The 20,836-nt window shown below is 35.7% G+C and overlaps 1 protein-coding gene across 13 annotated transcripts in view; it reads right to left on the bottom strand.

Annotated features, from left to right (window-relative positions):
* The window catches only part of LOC110456274 (AMP deaminase 2-like), a 60,022-nt gene extending 39,808 nt beyond the window's left edge, over window positions 1-20,214 (bottom strand). For 6 of the 13 annotated variants that reach the window (XM_021506901.1, XM_021506902.1, XM_021506898.1 and 3 more), the window contains exons 1-4: window positions 20,069-20,214; window positions 15,412-15,634; window positions 14,225-14,260; window positions 3,728-3,778 (exon numbers count right to left, since the gene is read on the bottom strand). In XM_021506901.1, coding sequence (XP_021362576.1) covers window positions 3,728-3,778; window positions 14,225-14,260; window positions 15,412-15,634; window positions 20,069-20,111 — 353 coding nt within the window. In that variant the 5' untranslated portion in view covers window positions 20,112-20,214. Of the gene's footprint in view, window positions 1-3,727; window positions 3,779-7,615; window positions 7,625-14,224; window positions 14,261-15,411; window positions 15,635-20,068 lie in introns of all 13 variants that reach the window. The other 7 variants (XM_021506904.1, XM_021506900.1, XM_021506896.1 and 4 more) reach the window with 6 other exon arrangements.
* Between the last annotated feature and the right edge of the window lie 622 nt (window positions 20,215-20,836).

A 20,836-nucleotide genomic window follows, 5' to 3' on the forward strand; every position in this document is an offset into this window, starting at 1 on the left:
ATTAATTCAAACGAAGAAATTAAGTTACAATATTTAATACTACAGATGTATATTTACATTGTTAGTCTGATGAGGTTTGAAACACAAGGTGGTCCATCAAAAGATGTCCCAAATTGTCTGAACTAGATCCATTTATTGTGAAATTTTGTCTAATTCTTTGTACTTATTTTAATTTTATAAAGGAACATTTGGATTTGTTCTCCAAATTATAGTATCTGTTGTATAAATATAAAACATGAATTGCAATGACATATTTTTTTTAACCCTTTTACCACTGTAGACCATAATGGACTCATCCAGATCAACGCTTGGGAGAGTCTACTAAAGTAACGTGGGTGAAAGGGTTAAAGGTGAAAAATTAAGATATTGAAACAAGTTTAGCAATAAGTTTTTTATTTATAAACTTAACATGTCATTTTAATATTAAGCAGATTTTTTTTCAGTATTTGGATACTTTACAAAAAATTGTCAAGGGCAAATACGGTAGTTACACCTGAGTCTATAATGAGCTATATTGTTAGATCAATATATTGTAACCCTGATGTTACTGATTCATCAGAATCATCCACAGACGGATATAACGTGTCAGAAAATGCAATTAAGCACTTCTAACATTGCTGAATCTCTTTATTTTCACAGAAGAAATTTAAAAGCACACTACAATGCAAGGGGGGNATGAACAATCAACACTGTTAGAAATAACAGTAAAATTGTGATTTTAATACAGGAATCAAATATACTTCACAAACTCCCTCCCAGCAATGTTTATTTCCATAATTTCATTTTTTTATGAATTTAAAAAAGTTCAGAACAGTTTAAATATTTGATTTGAGACTTGAATGTTTTTAATGAACATGAAGTAGAACATCTATTTTTAAGCAGAGTTAACCCCTTCAATCCACCCCTACATATTCAAACTGGACTTGCCCATTCTTTGATTTGGTAAGGTTCAAATGTGACTTCAGGGGTGAATGCGTTGAGGAGACTTCCTTACCAATGACCATGAGAGATCTAAGAAGTTCTGCTGATCACAATACGACTCTTTGGTTGTAAACATGATCACGACATTAGGAAGGAACACCCTACCAAAGAAAGCACATGTACAGCCATATTTGGTTTCAATAATAAAAACATTAAAGTCTGTTTTGAACATTTGATATGGAGGCAAGGTAGTCCAGTGGTAGGACGCCGGGCTCATGACCGAAGGGTTGCGGGTTCTAGCCACGGCACGGCAATGTGTTGTATCTTTGAGCAAGATACTTTACTTTGAGCAAGATACTTTACTTCGCTTGTTCCAGTCTACTTAATTAGCTGTAAATGAGTATGTGGTTGGGCAGTGCTAGAATTGTTGAATGCTAGCTGTTATCGCCGAAATGGCAGCTCCGGCTGTATGCTACCCAGGGAGTTGAGAAAGGTATTGGCTGGTTGCAAAGGCCCTATAACCACGGATAATGATTTGTGAACCGCTTTGAGACGATCTACGACGAGGTTGTGATAAAGCGGTATATAAGAACCTCAAATTATTATTATTATTATAATTATATATCAACGTGTCTGATGAACTTGATAAAAACAAATTGATACATACCAGTATCTTCTGTTATAAGACGTTTCCATTTGAAATCTAACTTCATGACCTGTATTTTAGGAGAAATACACTATACAAATATCAACAACCTACATATTTAGGTAGAGTACCCTGTAAGGGTCTTAACTATTTTGTACACTTAACAGTGAGGTAAGGCAGACGTTAAAGAAAAGTCCATGCTCCGATGAACAGACATCAATTTGCATTCCTAGAAATAGATAAAAAGGATCTAATCTTTAAAAAGTACACTGATAGTGTATAAAACTGTCTGCATGATATAGCTATGTTTAGCTACATATTGACATAAAGACTTTTTAAACTGATATTTTATCTATTATTTATATCAGACCTTACATGAATGGTATGTCACTGAAAAAAGTTTAAATTGTTTGACAATTTTCTGTAAAAACAGAATAGTGCATGGTCTTGACCTTTGCACCCTGAATTACGAATATTTTTAAGTATTCTCATTCGCGACCTTTGTATAATGTATCAAGCTTGAAAACAAAATTCATTAAGAAATTAAGTTGTTCCAATCATGTTGACCACATGTTGAAATTTGGCAGAAATGGTAACTTTGACCTTGACCTTAGAATCTGAAATTCTAAATACCGGGTAATCTGTTTTTTTTTGTGTACTTCACCTTTGTATAAAATATTGACGAAAAAATCTGTCAAGAAATGAAGTTGCTGGAGTGTGACACTGAATGCAGATGGGACATACATGGGTATCAGTATATCTCCCCCCTCCCGCTGTTATGCCCACATGGTGGAGGACATAATTACAAGCTTGTACGAGTCAGCAGATAACATTCAGTAAGGCTCGATCAGAAACCAAACTGGTGACGTTATAACTGAAATAAACAATCTTGACCTCCCGAGATAAAGCAAAACCAGTCCAATTTTTAAACTGACATTCAACATGCAATTCAAATCGCACATGCATAAAAAATACAATTATAATAATTAGACGAATTGGATGACAAAATATTCATGCTTTCCCCATCATAACCAAATGGTAGTTGACATATATCTGGCTAACTCATAAGCAACATTTACAAATGTGACAAAGCATAGCATTTTGCAACTTAATATTAAAAATATTCAAAAATAGAGACAGAAAAAAAAATACTGTATGCATAATAACAATTTTATGCAAACAATTGAAGTTTCAGATCAAATTTTCAAACATTTTTTTTTTACATAAAGTACAACAATAAATAAATAAAACTTGTTTTGTTTATTAATTTTACTTAAATAAAATAATTTTATTGAGAAAAAAAATCATATTTGAATAACTGCTGTTTGTAAGTGAGCCAGATTTTCTTAGAGACTAGCCCACAAGATTGTATTAAAGCATTCTTAGATAAAAAAAAAGAAATCAGACAAAAATAAAAAAAAAATAAAGTATTAAAATAAAGATTGATAAATATTTAAATGGAATTAATTAAATACAAAAATAATCAGAAACTTGTGTATTACACCTGATTTATTTTTAATCGTCAAGAGTTTCAACATTTGAAATATTTCGAAATTTAAATCACATTAATTAAATTAAAATGGTAAACATTTTGTAAATGACATAAACAATGTTTTTTTACAGATTAAAAAAAAATCCATACATAAGTATTCAAATGATTTTTTTAATAAATTTTAAAAATGATTTTTTACCTGTGGCAAACCATCATGGTGATATAATACTAGAGACACTAATTAAGGCCGAACATTTACCTGTGTTTCTGGTAACATTTATAAAAAGCAGTGAAAAAATAAAAAATATATCAGCAAATTTAGATACGTAAAAATTTGAAATAAAACAATTTTCTTCTCTGCAGCTTTTCCCTTTGTCTTTTTTACCTTGGTTAACAGCCGAATAAATGCTGCTTCTCCAAGCCAAAAAAAGTACTTTATATTTTACCAAAATGAAGAAAATATTCCAAATTTCAATAAAGATGATAATTTATTTACCAAAAGCATGTAAAAATAGCCAGTTGTAAAATTTAGGTAAAAAAACCCACCTAAAAGTCTATAAATGTATGCTATTTTTCATAGTTGTTACATGAAATACAGGTATATTTTGTCTGATTGGGTGACCAGGTACATAGGGATTATATATACGTGAAGTGTGACTGTGACTCACTTTTTACCATCTTCATTCTCATTAATTATCTGATGATCGGATGCAAAACATCTGTAAGGCCAAGGGAGGTAATGCATTAACATTTCACATCCAAGGGACATAATCCATTAATTGCATCCAAGGGATGCTATCTAGCAATAATAGACATCCAAAGGAAGACAATCCACTATTATCACATATATCCAATAAATACTGCATGTCCAAGGGAAAAAGTCAATTAGTAATATATTCCATCTTTGCGTATTGTAGAGTTATCTTCTCTTGAGAGCAGCTATTGATTGTTACGTCATTTGTTTGTGAGAGTGACGTCATCATTTTTTGAGAAAACGACGTAATTTTCTCACACAAACCAATGACGTAACAATCAATACCTGCTCTCAGGAGAAGATAACTCTGCAATACGCAAAGACGGAATATCACATTCAAAGGAGACAATCCAGTAAACCTGCAAATTAAAACTATATTAATAATTAATACTAGAAATCAAAAGGTGATCCATTAGTTTCTGTGTAATATCCAATCGATGTTGATACATCAGGTAAGATACAATACAGGAATCACACATCCCATAGTATAAACATGCCAAGATGACAACACATTTTATGCTCCACATCCAAGGGAGACAATTTGTTTTAAAATTAGTTTCAGCATTCAGGGGAGATAACCTGTGATTACATAAGAGCAGAGCAAATGTCTATAATAGTATGCAGCATTGTCATACATCTTGTAACAAGAGGCCCATAGGGCCTGTATCGCTCACCTGGATATCTAAGCAATCATGGCAGAATATTCTCCAAATGAGATCCATGGGAATATGCCAGACCCCAAGGCCAATCCTTGTAGCATATATATCTGTATTCAATTTTTCATGCCCAGCAATTTTATGTATGGTTATGGGGTGAGGATCTCAACTGTTTCCACTCTGTGACTCAGAAACTAGGTCCCTACGGTTGTGGCCAGACCCCAGGATCAATTCTAATATCATGACTGCATTTGTCTCTTTATGCCCAACAATTGTATATATAGTTTTGGGGTGGGGATCTTAACCATTTCGAAGTTATGGCCCAGGGGTTAAGTCTCCAAGGGTGGGGCCAGACCCTAGGGCCATCCTGGAAGCAAATGTGCATTCTTCTCTTTATAATCAGAAATTGTTTATGTGGTTATATGGTGGGGATCTCAACTATTTCCAGGCAATACACTTTTTTTGGCCCCACCCCTTAGCCTGGGGGGTCAGCACCACCATTTGTACAATTTTGAATCCCTGCATCCCATGAATGCTTTTGATTTAATATGATTGATATCCAGTGCATAGTTCTACAGAAGTCGTTTGTAGAAATATAGCCAAATTGCCCCATTTTGGCCCCGCCCTCAGCCCTCTTGGGGTCAGCCCCACCATTTGTACAATTTTGAATCCCCACCACCTAGGGATGCTTCCAGTCTTATATGGTTGATATCCATCACTTAGTTCCAGAGAAGAAGTCACTTGAAGCAATATTTAAGCCAAATAACCCTTTTTGGTCCCGCCCCTCAGCCCCCTGGGGAGTCAGCCCCACAATTTGTACAATTTTGAATCCCTTCATCCCATGAATGCTTTTGATTAAATATGATCGATATCCAGTGCATAGTTCTACAGAAGTCGTTTGTAGAAATATAGCCAAATTACTCCTTTTTGGCCCCGCCTCTCAGCCCCCTGGGGGTCAGCCCAACCATTTGTACAATTTTGAATCTCCACCACCTAGGGATGCTTCCAGTCTAATATGGTTGATATCCATCACTTGGTTCCAGAGAAGAAGTCGCTTAAAGCAGTTTAGCCAAATTGCCCCCTTTTGGCCCCGCCCCTCAGCCCCCTGGGGGGTCAGCCCCACCATTTGTACAATTTTGAATCCCCACCACTTAGGGATGCTTCCAGTCAAATTTAGTTAAATTCCAATCAATGGTTAAGAAGAAGAAGTCGTTTAAAGAAATTGTTGATGGACGGACGACGGACGGACGGACGACACGGTATGGCATAAGCTCACCTTGGTCCTTTGGACCAGGTGAGCTAATAATGTGAAATTTGGTTATAAATGGTGACATTCACTGTTAGTAGGATACATACAGTGTACATATAGTCAAGTTTATAATTATCTGGCCCAATTTCTCAACAACAACAGAAGTAGATACATTGTAAATCGAAACATTAGCTTTGTCTGTAAGTTGTTCATATTGATACATAACACTAATTTGATTAAAGTTTTAAGCATATTCTAAAATCATTTTTTTGTCATTATTGAAAAAAAGATATTAACAATAATATAAAAAAAAGAGGCCCATGGGCCTTAACGGTCACCTGATATATTTATACAGAGAGTTGATTTCGTTTTTAACATGAACAGAAATATTATTCAAAGTGACAAAAAACAATAAAACCACCTTATTCAATATCAAGCATACAGATTTCAGACTAAAAAGGATTTGAAACTAGCACCTATGATTCTAAACAAGGAAAATGAAGAAATTTTAGCACACTGACTCCCTTGAGCCCCACCCTACAGCCCTTGGGGGTAGGGCTGGCTCAAAATTTTCAAAGTATCAAACTGTCAACTCAAGGTTATAATTCCAATCAAGTTATTAACATGTAATATTCAAAGTATCATTTGCCATTATAAACCATAATAAATTCCCCCCCCCCCCCACTCCTTCCCCAGGGGGTAAACGTGAGACCCTAGGGTCATAACCCTTAAGACCCTTCCATCTATGAAGAGTATTTGATTCTACCATATCTGTGTCTTGAGAAGAAGATTTTTGAAATTTTAGTCATATTCGACCCTTTTTGGCCCCGCCCCTCAGGCCCCTGGGGGCGTAGGACTAAACCGGCAACTATTTTTGTTGACCTTTGTCCATGGAAGGTTCCTGCAAAGTTTCATTGCAATTGGTTCAGGGGTTTTGGAGAAGAAGATTTTTGAAATTTTAGTCAATTTGATCCCTTTTGGCCCTGCCCCTCAGGCCCCTGGGGGCGTAGGACTAAACCGGCAACTATTTTTGTTGACCTTTGTCCATGGAAGGTTCCTGCAAAGTTTCATTGCAATTGGTTCAGGGGTTTTGGAGAAGAAGATTTTTGAAATTTTAGTCAATTTGATCCCTTTTGGCCCTGCCCCTCAGGCCCCTGGGGGCGTAGGACTAAACGGCAACTATTTTTGTTGACCTTTGTCCATGGAAGGTTCCTGCAAAGTTTCATTGCAATTGGTTCAGGGGTTTTGGAGAAGAAGATTTTTGAAATTTTAGTCAATTTGATCCCTTTTGGCCCTGCCCCTCAGGCCCCTGGGGGCGTAGGACTAAACCGGCAACTATTTTTGTTGACCTTTGTCCATGGAAGGTTCCTGCAAAATTTCATTGCAATTGGTTCAGGGGTTTTGGAGAAGAAGATTTTTGAAATTTTAGTCAATTTGATCCCTTTTGGCCCACGCCCCTCAGGCCCCTGGGGGCGTAGGACTAAACCGGCAACTATTTTTGTTGACCTTTGTCCATGGACGGTCCCTGCAAAATTTCATTGAAATTGGTTCAGGGGTTTTGGAGAAGAAGTCGAAAATGTAAATTGTTTACGGACGCACGACGGATAGGTCACTTGAGACTTTGTCTCAGGTGACCTAATAAAATGCACAATCAAGAAAAACAAACAATTGCAAAACTTAAGCTTTCATTCGATGCAAAGTCACATTCAAACATTATACAAACTATTTGCAAAAAATGAAAAGTTTATTAATTACAAATAACAGATAAAATATATTTAATAGAATTGTTTTTTCAAGGAAACATAAGAATGAACTTAATGTTTTTTTGAAAAAATTGGGGCAAAGACATAAGTGTCTATCTCTAAACTAACAATGCAAGATGATAAATTTGGCTTACCTATCAACTCTATAATATTTGAAAATGTGTGATAAGTGAAAACATCAATATAATATAAAATATATATCAATATATGAGACTGATAAGGGAGTTTTACACATATAGGGGTCAATGAGGCCTGTAATTGGTACTTATTAACACATACAGTATAGTCAGTATCAATGAGGCTCATTAGGTGTACTTATCAAACACACATATTTAAGCAACAATGAGGCCCATTAGGGATACTTATAAAACACACATATTTAAGCACCAAGAGCCCATTAGGGGTACTTATACAACACACATCAGCATCAATGATGCTCAATAGAGGTTCTTATAAAACATAATGATCAAGGCTCAATAGGGGTATGCTTATCAAACATATACATCAGCATCAATGAGGCCCATAAGGGGTACTTATAAAACACACATCAGCATCAATGAGGCTCAATAGAGGTTCTTATAAAACATAATGATCAAGGCTCAATAGGGGTATACTTATCAAACATATACATCAGCATCAATGAGGCTCAATTGGGGTACATATAAAACATACACATCAGCTTCAATGAGACTGAATCGGGGTATTTATCAAACACCAACTTTTAAACACGAATGAGACTCAGTGACAAAGGTATTCATATGTGACATACACATCAACGAGGCCTATGAGGGGTACATTGTATTTTATATGTGACATATATATGCATAAACATAAGGAAATCAACTGCATTTTGTTTGGACTTACATTGTCTCTATTTCTCCAAACGTATCATATTTAAAAAGTCAAGGTATAGTTTTGAATACAGATATAGCTTGCAGGTGCCTAAAAACTTAAGCAAGGTAAAACCTGCAAACCTTTAACATGAAAGTAGACCTGTATTATAATGCCACATACAGAAACCATGTATTACTTAACTTGCCACAGTCCATCAGGATGGCACTTATAATATATAAACATTATATTGAAATGCAATGAAATTAGTTCTTCGATTGTACTATTTCTTTATGTAATAAACTAGCATGTACTTATCCATTTTAATGCATTTTTAACGCATTACAGCATAGCAAGCATGCATGTCAATACTGTTTAAGGATTTCTGTAACACTATCTATATATATCAAAAAACTAACTATATATATAAGAAACATTTTTGCAGCATTTGGCCAAATAAGTAAAAAGTTTCAGGTCTATAAGAAATCTAAATTTCATAGATGATCTGTATATGGTGTACATTTGTAAATCCTAAATTCTAAAACTGACACTCCAGTGCAATTTTTCTAGTGCCTGTAGTGTGACAGGGATCCTTAAAATACTAACATTGTATGTGGTGGGACAGGGATCCTTAAAATACTGAGATTTTATGTGGTGGGACAGGGATCCTTAAAATACTGACATTTTATGTGGTGTGACAGGGATCCTTAAAATACTGACATTTTATGTGGTGTGACAGGGGGATCCTTAAAATACTGACATTCTATGTGGTGGGAGAGGGATCCTTAAAATACTGACGTTGTATGTGGTGGGAGAGGGTTCCTTAAAATACTGACATTTTATGTAGTGTGACAGGGATCCTTAAAATACTAACATTGTATGTGGTGGGACAGGGATCCTTAAAATGCTGACATTGTATGTGGTGTGACAGGGATCTTTAACATACTGAGATTTTATGTAGTTGGACAGGGATCCTTAAAATACTGACATGTTATGTAGTGGGACAGGGATCCTTAAAATATTGACATTGTATGTGGTGGGACAGGGATCCCATACTGACATTGTATGTGGTGTGACAGGGATCTTTAACATACTGAGATTTTATGTAGTGGGACAGGGATCCTTAAAATATTGACATTGTATGTGGTGGGACAGGGATCCTTAAAATACTGAGATTTTATGTGGTGGGACAGGGGTCCTTAAAATAATGACATTGTATGTGGTGAGACAGGGATCCTTAAAATACTGACATTCTATGTGGTGTGACAGGGATCCTTAACATACTGAGATTTTATGTAGTGGGACAGGTATCCTTAAAATACTGACATTTTATGTGGTGTGACAGGGGGATCCTTAAAATACTGACATTCTATGTGGTGTGACAGGGATCCTTAACATACTGAGATTTTATGTAGTGGGACAGGGATCCTTAAAATACTGACATTGTATGTGGTGTGACAGGGATCCTTAACATACTGAGATTTTATGTAGTGGGACAGGGATCCTTAAAATACTGACATTTTATGTAGTGTGACAGGGATCCTTAAAATAATGACATTGTATGTGGTGTGACAGGGGTATACTTAAAATACTGACATTTACGGGTGGGAGAGGGATCCTTAAAATACTGACATTGTATGTGGTGTGACAGGGGTATACTTAAAATACTGACATTTACGGGTGGGAGAGGGATCCTTAAAATACTGACAGTCTATGTGGTGGGAGAGGGTTCCTTAAAATACTGACATTTTATGTAGTGTGACAGGGATCCTTAAAATACTGACATTGTATGTGGTGTGACAGGGATCTTTAACATACTCAGATTTTATGTAGTGGGACAGGGATCCTTAAAATACTGACATTTTAAGTGGTGTGACAGGGATCCTTAAAATACTGACATTTTATGTGGTGGGACAGGGATCCTTAAAATACTGACATTTTATGTGGTGTGACAGGGATCCTTAAAATACTGACATTTTATGTGGTGGGACAGGGATCCTTAAAATACTGACATTGTATGTGGTGTGACAGGGGTATACTTAAAATACTGATAATTACGGGTGGGAGAGGGATCCTTAAAATACTGACAGTCTATGTGGTGGGAGAGGGATCCTTAAAATACTGACATTGTAAGTGGTGGGACAGGGATCCTAAAAATACTGACGTTGTATGTGGTGGGAGAGGGTTCCTTAAAATACTGACATTTTATGTGGTGTGACAGGGATCCTTAAAATACTAATATTTTATGTAGTGTGACAGGGATCCTTAAAATACTTACATTGTATGTGGTGTGACAGGGATCCTTAAAATACTAACATTTTATGTAGTGTGACAGGGATCCTTAAAATACTTACATTGTATGTGGTGTGACAGGGATCCCATACTGACATTGTATGTGGTGTGACAGGGATCCTTAAAATACTGACATTGTATGTGGTGGGACAGGGATCCTTAAAATAATGACATTTTATGTGGTGAGACAGGGATCCTTAAAATACTGACATTGTATATGGTGTGACAGGGATCCTTAAAATACTGACATTGTATGTGGTGGGACAGGGATCCTTAAAATAATGACATTGTATGTGGTGGGACAGGGATCCTTAAAATAATGACATTGTATGTGGTGAGACAGGGATCCTTAAAATACTGACATTGTATGTGGTGTGACAGGGATCCTTAAAATACTAACATTGTATGTGGTGGGACAGGGATCCTTAAAATACTGACATTGTATATGGTGTGACAGGGATCCTTAAAATACTGATAATTTATGTAGTGTGACAGGGATATACTTAAAATACCAAAACATACTGAAAAGTTATCTCCAAATTTATACATAAATGTTTAATATATTTATGATTCAGTATGGGTTTACAAGAGATATGCATTATTGCTGCTTGGTTATATTAATGCTAGATTCAAAATCAATACAAGGAAGAGGTTTCTATAGTAACATGATAAACAATTAATTTGGTTCACAGAGCTCTGCTACATGTTGGCAAGAAAAAACCTATACCTAAGGGAATTACAAATACTTGACACTGAGGATTTTTTTTGCCTTGAATCTATACCTAATTGAGGGAATTACAAATACTTGCCCCGAGGATTTTTTTGCCAAGGCAAACATTTGCCACTCACTGGTAAAATCTATATTCACCAGGTGATAAGTTTGCCCTCCACATGTAATTATTACTATATATCGCATGCTTAGTACAGTAAATTGTTTTTATGACAAAATTACCCTCATCAGGTAGTGCAAAAAAGGCAAAAGTTAACCTGTGGCAAAAAAAAATCAGCATATACATCTAGTATTTACAAATATGGAACAAAATTTTATATTCATTTGTTCTACAAAGTGTACATGTGCAATGTACATGATTATATAGTTTTTTTATTTAATTCAATCAAAATGATAATTTAATGATCTTAGGGTAATTATTTTTCATCAATGGCATCAATTTGTGCAGTATTGAATAATAAAATATTCATTTGTTTATTATAACAAAGTGGTACCATTCCCCAAGAAATACAAACACATTAATCAATTAAAACGAAAAATCTAATGTGTTTTGAAAGCTTTTATAAATCTGTTTTTTTTATTTTGCATTTCACCTTGCTTAAAAAAATATGGTACAATATACAAATGTACCACAGCTGTAATATTTAAATACTGGATCTATGGTTATCTAAACTCTCACCAATGAACTTCCACAATCAGGCATATACGCTGGTATTATGGAACACACATTTAAAACAGTTTAATTTAAATGCAAATTTAAAACATTAACAAATAATCAACCCGAACAAAGGAATTTTGGCAGTCAGGAAGATGAAGCGGGTGTATTTTGCAGCTTGTTGTCGCATTTAATACGGTAAAACCTGTCTATAAAGGCCACACAATTTGTAAAGTGAATACCTGTCTAAACAATCACCTCTTTATAATGAAATCATTTCTATTGATCTGTAAATTTAAGGTCACCTCTTTAGGGAAAACCTGTCTATAAAGGTCACTTACGTATTGTGAATATGTCCTTAAATGCAACCTTTGTCTTCGTATTGTCAATACCCATTTAAAGAGACCACATCTATTAGCATATATATATATATATATTATATAAAGAAAAATTCTTAACAACAAGTCTTTAGTACTTTCATCTCTTCTAGGAGATTTATGATTTCAGTACAGGTATATATATATATATACCTGTATCAAATTAAGTCACCTCTATATAGTAAAACCTATCTATAAAGCCCACATCTTAAGTAAACAAGAGGCCCAAGGGCCTTAGCGGTCACCTGAGTTATATTATAGGTACTGGTAGCTCTATTTTATTGTTTAGATGTGATGTGGAAATCAGCATGTAAACTAAGTGAAATACAATACTTGTCATGTCATCAAAGGATAAGAATTTGAAAATATTGGTAAATGTTCCCTTTGGGGCCCCGCCCTAGCCCCTGGGGATGGGGCAGGAATCCCAATTTTACAAAGTAATACTCTCATTCACCAAAGATGATTCTGACAAAGTTTGAGTAATTTTCTGTTGAAAATGGATGAAATATACCCGAAAGTGTTATTTCCCTATATAACCCAAAGGGAAAAGGGATAGCTCGGGGGTCCTGAAATCTTCGATTTAAATAAAGCCCCTGATGATCTTTCTTTCCATGCAGAGAAAATGACTGTAGTACGTCTGAGCCTGGAGAAGAAAATTTTGGAAATATTGGTTAATTTTCCCTTTGGGGCCCCGCCCTGGCCCCTGGGGTTGGGGTTGGAATTTCAATTTTACAATTGAAAACCATCTTCCTCCAAGGATAATTCTCACGAAGTAAAACTTCCTACAGAATGTTGTCAAAATATACCCAAACGTGTTATTTCCCTATATAAACTATAGTAAACTTTATCCCCTCCCCAAGGGAGAACAGATAGCTCGGGGGTCCTGAAATTTACAATTTAAGTAAAGCCCCTGATGATCTTTCTTTCCATGCAGAGAAAATGACTGTAGTACATCTGAGTCTGGAGAAGAAGATTTTTGAAATATTGGTTAATTTTCCCCTTGGGGCCCCGCCCTGGCCCAAGGGGTTGGGCAACTTGGGATAGGAATCCCAATTTTACAATTTTGTAGCCTCATCTACCAAGGATGATTCTGACCAAGTTTAAAAAAAATCAATCCACTGGTTCTTGAGAAGAAGTTGAAAATGTAAAAAGTTTACGCAAGACGGACGACAAGTGATTAGAATAGGTCACTTGAGCAAAGCTCAGGTGACCTAAAAAAATATATATATAAATGTCTGCCTTAGAATCTGAACCTGTAATACCTGCTTAAAAAGTTGACATCTGCATAGTACATATATACATGTCAATAAAATCTCATTCTCCCTGAATTGTATTGTAATTAAAATACGAAATATTTGTTTAAAGACACTTTGCCTATGCTTTTCCTGTTGGACTCGACACAGATTTTCAGAACCAAGGCAATATATTCTATAATTGTATCTCTCAATAATGGGACCCATCACCACTGTAAACATGTCAGGAAAGACTTGCCTGAAAAAATCTTACATCATGGGTTTGATATCAATAGAAATGATTTCAGCATTTTAACTTTTGTAAGTTTTATCTCCACTTATCAATATTATGGGTACATATACACATTTTCGGTTCCCCAGAAAATGGCAGTTTAACCCTTTCAACACTGTAGACCATAATTGACTCACCCAGATCAATTTATATGGTAGAGTTTATTAAAGTTACATAGGGGTGAAATGGTAAATACACAGGTTTTACTGTATTATTGACTCTTTAAAGCTATTTCCTTATCAGCAAAGTTTAATGTGCAACAGGTGGGAGAATGATGTTTGCACAGCAAAAATGGGTTTTGCTGAAAAGTCTCGACAATCAAGTAATCACCTACCTAGCAGAATCCTTTGGTATTTGAAGACTCAAGTTCCTGTTTCGAGGAAATCAACATTTTGTTTAACTTTGACTGCGAATGATTTACTAGCTCCACAAACAATATGGACCATGTTACCTAGCTTTCTTACAATATGATACAGATCGTGATTTTAGATTTTCCTTCTCAAGTAAGCGAGTTCATGTTTCTATTTCAAATATTAGGTGTTGTCATCGTTCGTAATGCAAGTTCTGTACAATTCATAATAGGGCAGGTAACCAAGCAAGCTAAATCAAAAATAATTTTAACTGTGTGTAGAGTTAATGCATCTTTAGAATAAGTTGTTTAAAAATTCAAACAATCTGACCCAGGCAGTATATTTAAAAGTAAATCAAGGTCGTTCATTTCAACAAACTTGTTAGCTCTTCAAGCAAACTTCCTACAGGGCTGACATCATTGATCCTATCTCTTGGTCAATCAGAAGAAGTTGTTGAAATCTTTACACCCATTTGATCCCTGTGACCTTGAATGTTGGACAGGTTAATCAATTTGAATGAAATTTGAGGCCCTTCTTTCTAGCATGCTACGTATACAGGCTGAATATTATGATCCTAAGCCTTTCAGTTTCAGTTATTCAAAAGAAGTTGTTTAAATGTTTAAACACATTTGACCCTGACCTGATGATCTCCAAAGTTGGTCATGATCAAGGTCAATCGTTTGAACAAATTTTATGCCACTTCATCCATGTATGCTACTGTCTAAATATCACAACACTAAGCCTTTTCGTTCTTTATATTTAGAAGAAGCTGTTTCAAATATTTTAATACGTAGATTGTAATCTGTAAAGTGTGTCAAGGTCATTCATTTGAACAAAATTGATAGCACTTTAAGTAATACTGGCAAAATATGAGGACATATACCTATATAGGCTATGGGTTATTTAGAAGAAGTTGTTTAAAAGAAAAAGTTGATGTCAGATGGACGTCAGACGCTGGACCATGCCAAATGTTTACACTTGACCTACAGGCAGGGGAGTTAATGAGGTAAACATTTCAAAGTATACAAAATATGCTTGGAAAATTCAATCAAAAGTGAAAACTGATGTCAGACGATTTTCCGTAACATCACAAAAAATGTAAAAAAAAAATAAAATTGTTGACTTATAATATTACACATGTTAGTAAGTGATATGAACAATTTTAACTCACCTTCTGCTGTATTGCCTCTCAAAGTAATTCTTTGTTTCATTCTGTTCTATGGGGTAACTGGGTAACTCATAAGGGGCGGAGACCTCATTGAAGGGTACGTGTCCCTCAACACTGCGATTAAGGATAGTGTCAGCAAGTTCCTTAAACTTGTCGTCCATTGGTGTGTGAATATGCTTCGGAAACTTCAACTTGGCTGGCGAAAATTTTGGAGACAAGAGTTCCTCTGTCAGAAAAATGAAATAAGGCATTTCAATATTTGTACATACATGTACACTAGGTGTTCTGGTTAACTCAACCACCCCTTCATATTTGAACTGGATGTGTGTCTAGTCTTTGATTTTGGGAGGTCCAAATGTGATTCGTGAGGTCCAAATGTGATTCGGGAGGTCCAAATGTGATTTGGGAGGCCTAAATGTGATTCGGGAGGTCCAAATGTGATTCGACTTTGTGTCAACTTGTACATGTATATAATTGGCTGGTTTGACATATAAACTGACTTAAGAATTCAAAATTGATATTAATCAGCATAATCATGTGTTGATATAATTGGAAATTAATTGAGCTTTCTTCCGAAAGCGAAATTTGATATAGATTCCATGAACTTAACTTCTACTTAGGGTTCAATTGAGATGACGTCAGTGATCACGTGATTCAGTCTTCAGAGTCTGTAACACGAATTCTCATACGTCAACTGGGTGGGAAAAAACCCGGGTTGGGCAATTGAACCATAAGTAGAAGTTAAGTTCATGGAATCTATATCAAATTTCGCTTTCGGAAGAAAGCTCATTTTAATTTCCAATTCCATGAACTTAACCTACTTAGGTTCCAAATGAGATTTCAGAGATGAGATTCGTGTTACGGTAATAATCAGATACATTGTGTACAGAAAATCAGAAATCAATACATAATTCAAACTGTAACTGTATATTTTATTCTATTTACAGGTAATATATACATGTACATGGTCAGCCCATGAAGGTAACAGTCTATGATCATGATCTACTGGCAGTGTGCTGTGGCAAGATCCCAAGGTTAAGTTAATGGAATGATTAATCTAGTCCATCTCCCTACATAGTGCTATATATATATATATACTGACAAGGATCCCTGTATTACTGCCGACAAAATGACACCATGCATTAACAAGGTTACCGCGAGCGGTATATAATACGCCAGTCACACATTGAATGAGCAGTTGTTTGTATGATTGAAATATATGAAGTATTTGTGAGTAATTGATATGAAAAGAGAAATCATTCAACATAACTGGTAGATCAATGAGTGCAATACAACATCATCGAACACATGCATCGCATTAATGAAACCAAGGGGAATAACTCCAATAATTACGGTCGGATAATGGCGGTTATCGAACTTGTCCGAGGTTTCATGGTAATTAACCTTGTTGTGAAGTTTGAAGTTAATCCGTTAATAATTACTCGAGATATCGAGCGGACACTGTTTCGGCAAAGTCCATAAAGGGGCATAACTCCACAAATTATGGTCGGATGATGGTGGTTATCGAACTTGTCTGAGCTTTCATGGTAATTAACCTTGTTGTGAAGTTTGAAGTTAATCCGTTAATAATTACTCGAGATATCGAGCGGACATTGTTCGCATGCCCGCCCGCCCGCGTGATAACATAATACGTCCCCGTCTTCGACGGGCGTATAAAAACTGATTTTTCTAGCATAACTATTTATAAGTTTTGATACATTACTTTTGAAAAGAAAAGTATACCTTGCCGTACTATTATGAAAACATTGATCACAGAGACGAAATAAACAAAATATAATCCACAACAGGTTCTGCATGTATAAGCCTCCAAACAGTTGTGTGTTAAAAAGAATTGGCACTAATCTAAAAGAAAAAGGGCAAAATTACTATTTTTAAATATTTTATCTTGTCCAATTTTAATGACTGCCCTGATTGGCTTGGCACTTCTGTTAGTGTAACCTTGCATTGCAAAAACCAGGAAGATGGAGAAAGTTCAGGAATTCGAAGAGCCACACGCTTTATTGAAAACTTTTGAAACAAAACATTCTAGACATATAGGCTGAAGACGATGGCTAAAGAAGTATAAAAGATTTAAAATAAGATAGCACCAGATTTTATCAGTGACCTTGTGGAGAAAAATAATGTCTTATAAAATTTCAGAAAAACCCCCACGTTACAGTGCAAAGGGCTAGAACCACAAGGTATGGAAAGATGGCATGTCGTATTGAGGCCGCCAGAGTATAGAACAGCCAGTCTAATGAACTGAAGTGTGCTGAGAACTATAACTATTTACCTTCTGCAGGCTGTATGTTGCGTACCTGGGATGGCCAGTTATGTAGTTGTGCTATATGTGTGGAGTAAATGTCTAGCTTTTGTGGTTTTTATTTCAATTTATGTTTAGCTTTTTCTCTTAACTTAATAAATGATAGTGTTTTCTTTTAACTTATGCTATACTAGGCATACACGCCACTTATTTACACTAAATTTCTATTGTGCTATATTTGTTTGCGTGCGTCTGTCTGTGTATGGATTGTTGTTTGCTTGCTTGCTAACAAGTAGTTCTCTGATTTACATTGTTTGTGTAATAGGACAAGAAGTGATAAAGATAGTGCCGTCGCTGGGCCTCCAACCGGAGGCCATTGGCTCTTCAGCCCGATGCTCTACCACTGAGCTAAAGGGAAATTCCCTACAGCTGACGCTTGTAAGGCAACCTAATCAATGCACTTCTTTTACACATGCATGGCTGCTTCGGACTATAAATTTGTGATTCAGTATTTGAAGGGAGGTGATTCTTACAATTTTGGTCTCGCAATAACACAACAGATATCCTGATTTATTTCTCAAAAGCAATTATTAATCGATCATGATCAGCTACATGTTGTTATGGGTAACCGATGATCAATCATAAAATTTCAACCAATTCGCAACACTGTTTGTATATCATATGTTTTGTTACTAAGCTGTGCTTTGTCACTTATACTCACTAACTACTAGGGGACATCCGGGTAAATACGGACACTTTTCAAATGATGACTGCTAATACACGCTCCTTGGTACAGTTAGAATGAAGGTCCCTACCTGTTTTTATTTTTAGTTATGCTTTTGATTCAGTTCGGTAAAATGAACACTAAAATATAAACCAAATCACAGAATTTATAGAAATCCATTGTGATACGGACACATGAAGGGTAATTACGGACACGTGTCGGGTAATTACGGACATGTGTCGGGTAATTACGGACACACTACTCTAATCATGCACTCGCCCAATAAAACCATAGAAACTGGTCACAATGTTTCGCCAGGGATTCCTACATGTTCTGCTCTAAGTTCATGCTCTTGTCCTGTCAGCATACAACATCATTCCGGGGCAGTTTGTAACTGCCCCCCTTCCCCCCAACCAAGGACTTTTCGCAATGACATTCCACTGCTATAGTTTTTTTTTTTTATATTGGCGAGTCCAAAATGTAAGTTTGTCAGTCTAATAAGGTGTATAATTGTGTTAATTCTAATACCAGATGTTTTGCTTGCTAAAAGAAATCAACATAAAATCCTCATTTTGAAAACCAGAGTCAAAACAATATCAGTAAGTTAATTGATCAATTAAGAACTGTCCGTATTTACCTGCCCAAAAAAATGCTGGGGGAAATAACGGACGCTTCAGACACAATAGTTCTTCCTTAAATTTTCATATTTATAAACTACTGCAATCTAATATATCTATAAGTAACAACATTAAGAGTACAATATAAAGGATAACTATTGGGTTATTGTGAAGATAATTGTAACATAACAGTTGTCTCTAATCATGGCTTATCTTTCGGACATCGATTCCGAAAATCAAGTTTCCGGACGTGTCGCAGGTGCTTGCATGACGACGAATATTATCAGACATGCCATTGCTATTTTTAGACTATGGATTGGGATATTCCGGTTATTGTCCGCCAATGAAGACCAAAATCCATACCAGTTAAACGATCTACGTCTAGCATGAACAGAGTTTGATTTAATATCATATGTAATGGATTATGTATGATTCATATATATTAGAACTGTCCGTATTTGCCCGCCTGTCTGTATTTACCCGGATGTCCTCTACATACAACAAGTCAGTCAGAATACACAAAATATTAACAACTACTGTTATTTTTCAGAGAAACTTGGGGGGGGGGGGCACTTGAGAGAGGCATTTTTGAAAAAGATGTCCTTTAAATATTTTCATGGTTGAAAAGTAAGAAATTTGAAGAGGAGCATTATATGAATGTTTCCCTGAGAATCACCTATACGTTATACTATATATAGATACTGTATATTTTCATGGCATCAATATTCTAGAGCATTACAGAATATGCAGACGATGTCTGGCTATATTTGTTTACCCTCTTTTGTACTATTGAAATAACGTTACTATATATATCAGCGGTGTCGTTCACGTAGCCATACATTTATTTCTCAGAAAGGATAAACATATCTACATTATCTCTAAAACTCAATTTTATTTCAGATGTCTACCGAAGCCAGAGGCCAGAACAATATAGCTACAGCTGTAAATAAAGCAATCGATATTTGATTATTGCGTCCTGAAATTAGCGATGGGCAGTGACAGGAAATGAGTTCAAATGCATTGTTTCAAAATCCCAACTGTGTTTGCTTTTGTTACCTGAAGGTCTCTTCTTCAAATCATCTTCTTCTTCGTTATCCATTTTATGTTCAGGATTTTGGCTAAAATTGGATAAAATTGTAGCTGTGTCTGTGAGGGTCACGGATGCACTAACACAACTGTCAACACAATCGGGAACCGTCGGCACTTTCCGTAAACGAGAAATACCTCGGGAGTAATCTCATTACCATATCGGGACCCAATCGGGAATCGTCGGCACTTTCCGTAAACGCGAAAATACGATTGCTGTCAAAGATGCATGAAGAGTTTCAAGTAAAGGGGAATAACTGCAGATTTAAAAAAAAATGTACGCCGTGTTCAACATATCAGTACAAAATAACGTTAGTTTAAACTTTATTTTATTATCGATATCATATTCCAGTAATGCAAACATGATATACATATAGGATTCGAAAAACAAGTACAAAGTACTTATTTTAATCCGTCTCCTTTGTTTGTAAAACGGCGATTGGACGGCACTCACGAATATTATGCATATATCCAGATATACCTATAAGCATAAATGGAAAAGAAGAGGATGGGGGAGGAAGAAGGGAAAGAGGTGCAAAAGGGTTTAAAGAAATTATTGTTGGGGGTAAAATATATATGGGAGTAAAATACATTCTACTTCACTATGGGAGGAAAAACTGATTGGAGTATATTTTGGATTTATATAGACACATGTCGAGGACTGTACATGTCACTGAGGTATTCGACACACCATACATTAATTGCGATAGTGAAAACTTTCAATTCTGACCCCTGAGT

Source organism: Mizuhopecten yessoensis, unplaced genomic scaffold, assembly GCF_002113885.1.
Source record: "Mizuhopecten yessoensis strain PY_sf001 unplaced genomic scaffold, ASM211388v2 scaffold8613, whole genome shotgun sequence".
Taxonomy (NCBI): Eukaryota; Metazoa; Mollusca; class Bivalvia; order Pectinida; family Pectinidae; genus Mizuhopecten; species Mizuhopecten yessoensis.